This window comes from Rhincodon typus, chromosome 13 (genome assembly GCF_021869965.1).
Source record: "Rhincodon typus isolate 14 chromosome 13, sRhiTyp1.1, whole genome shotgun sequence".
Lineage (NCBI taxonomy): Eukaryota > Metazoa > Chordata > Chondrichthyes > Orectolobiformes > Rhincodontidae > Rhincodon > Rhincodon typus.
In genome coordinates, this window is record NC_063344.1 from 11,147,400 (window position 1) to 11,158,287 (window position 10,888).

Below are 10,888 nucleotides of genomic sequence, written 5' to 3' on the forward strand. Positions count from 1 at the left end.
CAACACCCTGTATGGTTTCAACAAGACTTCCTAATTTTAAACTCCAACCCTCTAGCAACAAAGGCCAAAATTTCATTTATCTTCTTAATTACTTGCTGCAACAGTTTTTAAACTTAACTTAAATTTTTATATCTTTTAAATCTTAACAATCTTTAAATGCAGCAAATGTTATCATGTATTTTACAAAGCTGTTGGGTGAATGGCCAAATATTGGGAATCAGGTCACAGGGACTCCTTGCTTTTTCACAGAATCATACAGGACAGAAATGGCCACTTAGCCTATCGAGTCCGTACTGTCCAAAATAAGCTACTACCTACGCTAGCCCCACTTGCCCACACTAGGCCCATAGCTTGAAAGTTATGACACTTTGAGAGCTCATTGATGTCTTTTTTAAAGTTCATGAGGTTTCCCGTCTCAATTAGAGCCCCACCCAGGCAGTGCATTCCAGACCCCCACCAACCTTTGGGTGTAAAGTTGTTTCCCCAAGTTCCACATTAAACCTTCTGTATTTTACTTTGCAATGATGCCCCCTTGTTATTGACACTTTGAGTAAGGGGCACAGCTGCTCGCTATTCATCCTGTCCATGCCCCTCATCATCTCATACACCTCTATCAGGTCCATCCTCAACCTTCTCTGCTTCAAAGAAAAAGACCTGAGCTTATCCAGCCTCTCTTTGTCACTGAAAATGCTCCATCCCAGGCAACATCCTGGCGAATAGCCCAGTGAGCAATCTTTACTGAAAATTGGGTCTCTAACCTCACACACATGGGTCTTACTTATATTTGACAGTCAGCACTTGTAGCCATGCCACTCTTTCCAATGTTGCACTGAAAGCACCAATTTACTCAACATGAAACTTGCCTGATGGATTTCACCTGAACAGGTGAGTTCCCTGGGAGATGGTTTACTTGTGCAGTTAGGACGGTTTTAAACAAACAATTTAAATCAATTTGAATTATCTGGGAGGAGATGGGGCAAGAGCAGAGATGGGCAAGATAGCTAGTGCAGGATAGGGAAGGAAAATCTTCAGTGGCCATATAGAGTCATAGAGTTGTACAGCACGGAAACAAACCCTTTGGTTCAACTCGTACGACCAGATATCCTAAATTAATCTAGCCCCATTTCTCAGCATTTGGCCCATATCCCTCTAAACCCTTCCTACTCATATACTCGTCCAGATGCCTTTTAAATGATCTAATTGTACCAGTCTCCACCACTATTCCAGTAGCTCATTCCATACACACACAACCCTCTGTGTGAAAAAGTTGCCCCTTAGGTCCATTTTAAGTCTCTCCCCTCTCACATTAAACCTCTGCCCCTCTAGTTTTGGACTCCCCTACACTGGGGAAAAAAAACCTCGGCTATTCACCCTGACCATTGCCTACATGATTTTATAAAACCCTATAAAGTCACCATTCAGCCTTCAACGCTCCAGGGAAAATAGCCTCAGCCTATCCTAAGAGCATGGTAAAAACAGTAGGACTGATTAAATATCAATAAGGGAATTTACACCTGGAGGCAAAGATGTGGCTGAGATGTTAAATGAATATTTTGCATCTGTGTTGACAAAAAAGAGAGTTGCTACCCTGGCGATGGTGACAGAAGAGGGAACTCAGTCACCAGAAGAGAAGTTCAAAATTGATAGGGCAGAGGATGGAATGTTGGTACTTAACATGAACAAGGCACTGGAATTGGACAAGATGCATGCAAGGATCTTGAAGGAAGTGAGAGTGGAAATTGCGGGGGCTCTGGCCCCAATCTTTCAGCCTTCCTTAAACTCCGGGAAGGTGTTAGAAAACTGGAGATTTGCAAACACGATGACCTTGTTCGAGAGAGGTTCTAGGGATAAGTTCATCAAAGACAGAACAGTCAGTTTAACTTCAGTGGTGGGGAAATTTCTAGAGACAATTATTGAGGTAAGCATTAATATCACATGAAAAACGGTGGGTGGATTAAGAAGAGTCAACATGCATTTATGAAAGGGATCATGTTTAACTAGTTTGCTGCCTTTTTTTGACGAGAAAGGCTCATTGAGGATAATGTATTGATGTGATGTATTTGGACTTTCAGAAAGCAGCAGATCTGATTGAGGTTTAAAATATGCTAAAGGGGTTTGACAAAATAGACATAGAAAAGGTGTTTCCTCATTTGGGCAATCCAGAATGAGAGTTTGCAGTTTGAAGATAAGGATAACAGATTTAAAACAATGATGAAGAGACATTACTTCCCTCAAAACGTCAGGAATCTGTGCAACAAAAACAGAAGTTGTTGGAAAAGCTCAGAACTGAGGAAGGGTTGCTGGACCCGAAACGTTAACTCTGATTTTTCTTCACTGATGATGCCAGACCTGCTGAGCTTTTCCAGCAACTTCTGTTTTTGTTCCTGATTTACAGCATCCGCAGTTCTTTTCATTTTCTTTGGGAATTTGTGGAATTCATTATGCCCAGAGTGTAGTGGATGCTGGAACAGTGAGTAAATTTAAGGAGGATATAAATAGATTTTAAATTAGGAATGGGTTAAAAAGTTATTGAAAGCAGGCAAGAAAGTGGAGTTGAGACCGAGATGAGATGGGATGAACCATGATCGTATCAAATGATGGAACTAATTCTTATGTTTTTATGTATTTGACACAGTGTCACACAATGGATTTTAGAAGAAAATTATAGATCATGGAACAAAAGGGTCAATATCAACATAGCTATAAAATTGGCTAAATGATATGAAACAGAGACTAATGGTCAATGGATATTATTTGGGCTGGGATATGGCTTAGTTCCCCATGAGTCAGTATTGGGAACCTTGCTTTTCCTGATTTATGTTAATGATCTGGGTCTTGGTAAGCAGGGACAATTTCAAAGTTTGTAGATGACATTAAACCTGGAAGAATTGCAAAGGAATTTTGAGGAGACGGTGTAAAAATCCAGAAGGACATTGATATGTTGGCCGAGTGGGCAGATAAGTAGCATATGAAATGCAAAGCAGAGAAGTGTGAGGTGGTGCATTTTGGTAAGATGTACATTAAAAATACAATCGAAAAAAGGGACACAAAAGGGAGCAGAGGGACCTGGATGTATACGTGCACAGATCATTGAAAGTGGTAGGACAGGTAGAAAGAGTAGTAGGTAAAGGAAACGGTACCTTTTGCCTTATTACTAGGGGCATTACATGAACAAGGAGGTAATGTTGACCTTGTATCAGACTTGATAGATCTCCACTGGAGAATTGTTCTGGGTGCCACATTACAGGGAAAATATGAATGTATTATAGAAAGTGCAGAAGTAGTTTACAAGAATGGTTCCAGGAATGAGGAACTTCAGCTGTGAGGATAGATTGAAGAAACTGGGGCTGTTCTTCTTGGAGACAAGATGCCAGGAGGTGAACTGATAGAGGTTTTCAAAATCATGAGCAGGCTAGATAGAGTAGACAAGGAGAAACTGTTCCTGCTTGTAAAAGAAACAAGAACAAGAGGGCCATGGATTTAAAGTGAATTGCAAAAGAAGCAAGGGTAAAGTGAGGAAAAACATTTTTACACAGCAAGTAGTTAGAATATGGAATACACAGCCTGGAAAAATGGTTTGACTGAGGCATTCAAGAACGTATTGGATTATTACTTGAATAGAAATGGTGCGCGAGGGTATGGGGAAAAGACAGCAGATTGGCATTGGGTGATGAAGCTTGTTTGAAGAGCCAATGCAGGCACATTGGGCCAAACGGCCTCCTTCTGTGCTGTCACAATTCCGTGACTCCGTGGAAGAGGTGTTGAGGCCTGGGACAAATCCACCATTATCCCATTGAATGCAGGGCAGGTCTGAGGAGGCAAATGACCCACTTCTGCTCATACTTTTTCTATTCTTAAGTTCAAGGCGGGTTTGAGTGTACAGCCTTCTACCTCAGAACAATGTCGTTATGAACTGAATCAAGTTAAAAGGCTCCTTTTACCTTGTGATGCTGTGAACATTGTACAAACTCTCCACCATTCACAAAATATGGATGTCATTGGCAGGGCCAGCATTTATTGTCCATCCCTAACTGCCCTTGAGAAATTGGTGGTCAGCAAACCTCTCAAATTTCACCCTATAATTTGCTTGGCCATTTCAGAAAGTCGTTAAGAGTCAATTATGTTGTTGGTCTGGAATCACATATTAAGCCAAATCGCAGAAGAAATCCCAAAATCCCTCCCTGACTTTGGTGATCCAGATGGATTTTTATGTCAATCCAATAGCTTCAGGGTCTTGATGGTAGCCCTTTATTCCAGATTTAGTTAATTCACTAAATTTAAATTCCCCAGCTATCTTTTTTTTTCCTTTATTCATTAATGGGACGAGGGCATCTCTGGCCAGGCAGCATTTATTGCCCATCCCTAGTTGCCCAGAGGGCAGTTCAGAGTCAACCACATTGCTGTGGGTATGGAGTCACATGTAGGCCAGACCATGTAAGGATGGCAGTTTCCTTCCCTAAAGGATATTAGTGAACCAGATGGGTTTTTCTGACAATCAACAATGGTTTCATGGTCATCGTTAGATTCTTAATATATTATATTAAGATATAATTAAGACATTTCATTGAATTCAAATTCCACCATCTGCTGTGGCAGGATTCGAACCTGAGTCCTCAGAATGTCAGGAACAAAAACAAAGTTGCAGGAAACTCTCAGCAGGTCTGACAGCATCTGTGAAGGAAAAAACAGAGTTAATGTTTCGGGTCTGGTGACCCTTACTCAGAATGTCATCTGGGTCTCTGAACAGTCCATCGATAATACCACTAGGCCATGGCCTCCCCAGATCATTTGTCCAGATCCTTGGACTCCAGTAACATTCCCTCTCTGTTACTCAACTTAGAAGTACTCATAGGTATGTAAGTTATCAGCCAAGAGACTCTGTTGTGCTAATGCACTCACCTATGGATACAGTCACGGTGACTGATGCAACATTACAAATAGAAGGTAATGTAAATAGGATATTTGAGAGGACACAAGTATGAAGACAAGGAATTTTAAATTGTGGGAGAATTTTCATCCTCTAAAGCACCAAGATTGATGAAACATATTAACAAATTGAGCATGGAATCTTACTGTTACATCCCTGACCCAAATACTGAGTTGCAAAGTTATTCAGGGGAAGGACTTTTAAGAGTGAGGAGGCGGGGTTGGTAAGAGGAGTGGGTCTGGAATGGGGAAAGTTATGAGACAATTTAATTGTTGTGTGATAGCGTTTAAAACCTAGTGTTTGCACAGCTACAGATGCCAGGCCTCAGAGTGGTGAGTGTGTGGAATGCGCTGCCAGCAGTGGTAGTGGAATCAGATACTTTAGAGACTTTTAAGCAACTCTTGAATAGGCACATGGAGGATAGTAAAACGTAGGGTATGCAGGGTAGATTGATCTTAGTAGGATAATAGGTCGGCACAACATCGTGGGCTGAAGGGCCTGTAAAGTGCTGTACTGTTCTATCTTCTATGTTCTCAAGACTGAGTCATTTAAGCCATGAACACGGTTTGATAAAAGGATTTAAAGCCATCTCACGGTTGTTCACTTAGTCAGAACTCAATGGCAGCCATTGCTGCTATAAATTTCACCCCTTGACCCCACTTGATGTTATGATGCCCACATTGGAATGCCCTGCCCGAAACCCCTAAAGACTGCAGCAGTTCAAGAAGGCAGCTCACTACCACCTTCTCTGGGACAATTAGGGATGGACAATAAATGCTGGTCCAGCCAGAGATACCCATGTCCCATGAATTAATAAAAGACCTAAGAATTAGTAAGTGAAGAAATTTGTTATATTGCATTGTCACTGAGGACATATCTTCAGTTGACTGACATGGATGATGTATTCATCAGAAGGCAGTGCTATAATATCTTTTAACATCACAAAAGCATTTCACAGAGCTGCAATCTACATTAGACAGCAGTGGACGTGATGGGAGATAACCAGAAACTTGCTGTAAAGACTAATTCTGAGCAGACCTTCAAAGTTGGGAGAGAAGCCGTGTGGCAGAACAGATTGGGAAGAAATTCCAGGGAACATCAAGTAATAGGATTGAGATAACTGTGGGCTTTCAGACAGTCAGAGTCAAAGAGCAGGTTGATGAGCAGGGCTGGAGGAGGTTGCAGAGATCATTTGGGCTGGGCGACTGAGGGACTTGGATGAAGATTTTGAATGTATTGTTTGGAAGCTGGTGTCAATGGATTGATGGTACCTAACTTTGAAAGGAAGGCATACCATGAAATTTAATTAGGACACAATGAAGACAAAGATATGATCTATCAAAAGTAATTACCTGGCAGTACAGATTACTAAAAGGAGACAAGAAGTTGAAACTTGATTATCGAGACCATTTATTGCATCCCAGCCTTGAGGAATAGCAGAAGAATTTTGACTTCTCGTCTCCTTTTAGTAATGTTTAACTAATGGAAGTGTGGATAAGAGATTCTCTCTAATGTGGAGGGTGGAGCCTGGGTAAGAGGAGAGGCAGGGAATTGATCTTCATTGTGCAAAAGATTGGGGTTCAAGGACACACCGAGGTGAACGCTGTTAGTTCAACTCGAGAGAATAACGATGAAGGGAGAAGAAGAATAAAATGAGGAGTTATGGCAGCAGCTAAACAGAACATTCAATGGAGGAAGGCTTTCCTCATCACGACCTGACGCTCAGATAGCTCAGCGATGGTCGCGAAGTTGAATGAGTGGATGAAGAGTTAGGTTTGTGTGTTAATTTCATACAAGTGGAAACTGACCCCTAGTCTGAGTGATGTCATAGGGAAGCAACATGCAAACAAGGAAAAGGCGTCTGGATATTTCGCAGTTGAAAGTTATTTTCCAAAAAAACCTGGAGATAATCAGTTGTGAAAGAGAAAATGAATTGTTTCTTTACCCTTGTTGACTGAAGATTTCTCTCCATTTGCCCAGGTCACTGATCTTGTTGGTGATTGCATCTAAATCATGCTCACTGAAGTGATGGTTCTGATCACCCAGTTCCTCATCCATCTGCAAATTGGACACACTGCTTTAAGTAAGGGAGATCCACACTTCTGCAGCTCCCAGGACCTGTCCTGATGTCAGTCAGACTGACTGTTTGTTTAACACAGTGACACAATCATTGATCTGGTTGAACTACAAACCTTAGACTGACATCAAGCTAGCCCTTGGATCCCAGTCACACTATCATATTATCCTAAATAATTCACAACATGTCAGAACACTGCTTCTCTTCCCTGCCATCAATAAATGAACAGTCAAGAGAAAGCCAGAGATTTTTCATTCACAAACATGCATCTGATCTCATCTAGATTAATAATTCATTGTGTTTAAGCAACGAGTCCTGTGAAAGAACGTTACAGTTACATGTTCATTGTGTTTCCATAATAAAATATCTGATTGAAGAGCTTTTGGAAAATTGTGCAATGTAAGCCACTGCTATTAGGAAGGGGAAGAAGAGACAGCATTGATGTTGGAGGCAGAAATGAAAGTGAAACAAACAGAAAATTGTTGGCAAAAAGCAATTACCCTGGCCTCATCCCATGATCAACCCTCCCTGCTTCCTTTACCTGACACAACCTGACACAACCTGCCCCTCTTCTCTCCCACCTATCCGCTCCTCCCACCTCACTGACCAATCCCCACCACTCCCTACCTGCCCTCACCTATCACCATCCCACCTATTTCCCCAGCCCCACTCTTCCTCTCTATTTATTTCTGAGCTCCCAACCCCCTCTCCATTTCTGCAAAAGGGTCCTGACCCAAAACGTCAACTTTCCTGCTCCTCTGATGCTGCCTGACCTTCTGTGTTCCTCCAGCTCCAAACTGTGTTATCTCTGACTCCAGCATCTGCAGTTCTTGCTATCTCAAAGCAAATATTTTGCTGGTTTATCAAGACTGCTGGTGATAAGGTGCCAGTTAAAACAAAGTTTGCTGTTAAATACTAAATAAAAACAAAAATAACTGCGGATGCTGTAAATCAGAAACAAAACAGAAATTCCTGGAAAATCTCAGCAGTTCTGGCAGCATCTGTGGAGAGGAATCAAAGTTAATGTTTCGGGTTGAGTGACCCCTACCTCAGAACAGACCCTTGCTATGAGAAAGGGTCACTCAACCTGAAAAATTAACTCTGATTTCTCTCCACAGATGCTGCCAGACCTGCTGAGCTTTTCCAACAATTTCTGTTTTTGTTTCAAAGTTTGCTGTATTGGTTTGGGTAAGAGAATAACTGAAACAGATTTTTTTTCCCTGAAGCATAATTGAAGGTGCATTTATTTAGATAATGTTCACCAGTTTGCGAGATGCCGAGGGCACTGAGCTGATACGTTGATGATAACACAAAACATAGCGACGACAGAGGGGACCTCTCCCTTGCTCACAATTTTGTTTTATTGGCTTAGCATCTGATGAAAAAATGGAGCAAAACTTTATTTGCAAAGCTTACTATCTCATATTGATACATCACCCCACATTCCCCAGCTACTAACAATGATTCTTTTGACTTTGTAAAACAATAAACCAATTCCCATATTTTTTCAAAGTCTATGGTGAGATAAATAAAGTTTAGAGGTTGAGTTAATCTGTACCGTTCCCATGCAGCTCAATGACCTCAGGCCATGTTCTTTGAAGTTTCCTGAATGAGAGCATTTAGACGATAAGGATACATTATATGAAGTGGGTAATTAGCTGGCATAATCAAGATCCATTGCCTGAAAGTGTGGTGGAAGTAGATTTAACAATGACGTTATAATTTCATATAACTTCTTAGTGGTACAAAATCTAAACATTGCTAAAAAGAGTCACAAAGTGGTCTGTTTCAATCGAGTTTCATGGAAGGTTTCTTTCCGTGAGGTATTGTGAAATTTCTTGCTGCATCATCCCAAACTTGCCTCATTAACTACCAACCAGCCCTTATTGTGCCCCTTTTGTCTGATACCAACCTGATTCTGCCGAATGCCAAAGCCTGAACTCACCGTTCACATGATATCTTGGAATAGACCGGCACCTTTGGCATTAGTGCTATCTTTTCACCCCAGCCAAGGTTTACCATTATAGAGTTGTCCTTTACCATTAATGTGATGGCCAAACACACAATGCTCCTGGCACACAGTTTGTATGGCAGACACTACCCAACACATTAACATCCATTTTCTTGGTCCTGTTGCTGTCTAACCACCAGGACACACAGCTTGCCTGTCCTTAGTCACATCCCAAACTACCAAACTCTCTAAATCACTGCTATTCACTCATTAATGCCCACTGCAGATCAGCAATTTATCATTGTAGGGTCTGTCATTGACAGGCAAGCATTCAAACAATTCCAAAGGTGAACTTTGATTTACAGTCATCAAAAATGAACAGAAACTTAATTTTTAATTCACTCACAGATGTGGATGTCACTGGCCAGGCCAGCACTTATTATCCATCCCTTCCAAGGGTAGGGGAGTCTAAAACTAGAGGCCATAGGTTTAAGGTAAGAAGACAAAGATTTAAAAGGGACTGAAGGGACAACTTTTCATGCAAAGGGTGGTGCATGTATGGAATAAGCTGCCAGAGGAGGCTGGTACAATTACAACATTTAAAAGGCAATTGGATGGGTATGTTAATAAGAAGGGTTTATAGGGATATGGGCCTGATGCTGGCAAATGGGTCTAGGTTAATGTAGAATATCTGGTCAGCATGGATGAGTTGGACCGAAGGGTGTGTTTCTGTACTGTACATCTCTATGACTGTAAGTGTAATCTACATTACTGTGTGCCTGGAGTCACATACAGGCCAGACCAGGTAGGGATGGCAGTTTCCTTCCCCAGCGAACATCAGTCAACCAGATGGGTTTTTCCCAACAAGCAACAATGTCTTCATGGTCATCATTAGACTCCTAATTTTTATTGATTTTTATTTGATTCAAATTCAACCATCTGCTGTGGCAGGATTCGAACCCCAGTCCCAGAACATTACCAGGTTTCTGGATTAATAGTTGAGTGATAACACCACTAGGCCATCAACTCCCATAAGTTGAACCTTTTTTCTTCCCACTTCAAACGTGGAAGTTATTATTACATACAGTAGCCTCTGACATTATGCTAACTGTGCGGGGGGTAGAGACAATTGCCTCTGTGCCCCACAGCACCATCAGAAGTTGTGTAAGCCTTGCTTTAGTTGTGGTCAGTATCAACCTATTTTACAGGCAGAGCTGATATTGTGGACAGTCCCTGTGACCAGCATTTGAACCTCAAACACTATCACACTGGATGAATATCACATGCTCGATAATGTAATTGCAAATGGGCAGTGGCCTGCAAGCGCTGGATGCTTTTGCCCCCTCAATGTCCTCCCTGTGAAAGTGGATCCTGCACTTTTGCCCATTGAGCTGACACTGCCTCTGCCTGCCCTGGGCATTTACAAGTAGCAGGTCACTTCTAGCAAATGGCTGGCAGGGAATGCAACATGTAGAGGACACCCTCCAGCACCTGGACCAGCCTGGCAAGTACACCCCTCACCAATACCCAGCCACACCCCAAGTTCTCTGACCAACTCTCCCCTTGCTCTGTCTAGCAGCCCATTTCCACTAAACCCCCCCCGCCATTTGAAATGTCCACCAGAGACAGCTCTGCTTCCAAATGAGATAACAAGGTGTAGAGCTGGATGAACACAGCAGGCCAAGCAGCATCAGAGGAGCAGGAAGGCTGACGTTTCGGGCCTAGACCCTTCTTCAGAAATGGGGGAGGGGAAGGGGGTTCTGAAATAAATAGGGAGAGAGGGGGAGGCGGATAGAAGATGGATAGAGGAGAAGATAGGTGGAGAGGAGACAGACAGGTCAAAGAGGCGGGGATGGAGCCAGTAAAGGTGAGTGTAGGTGGGGAGTTAGGGAGGAGATAGGTCAGTCCAGGGAGGACGGACAGGTCAAGGGGG

The 10,888-nt window shown here is 42.3% G+C and overlaps 1 protein-coding gene across 2 annotated transcripts in view; it reads right to left on the reverse strand.

Annotated features, from left to right (window-relative positions):
* mindy4b (MINDY family member 4B) overlaps positions 1 to 10,888 on the reverse strand; it is a 97,398-nt gene that overhangs the window by 56,974 nt on the left and 29,536 nt on the right. For both annotated transcript variants that reach the window (XM_048604695.1, XM_048604694.1), the window contains exon 2: positions 6,873 to 6,985. In XM_048604695.1, coding sequence (XP_048460652.1) covers positions 6,873 to 6,985 — 113 coding nt within the window. The remainder of the gene's footprint in view (positions 1 to 6,872; positions 6,986 to 10,888) is intronic.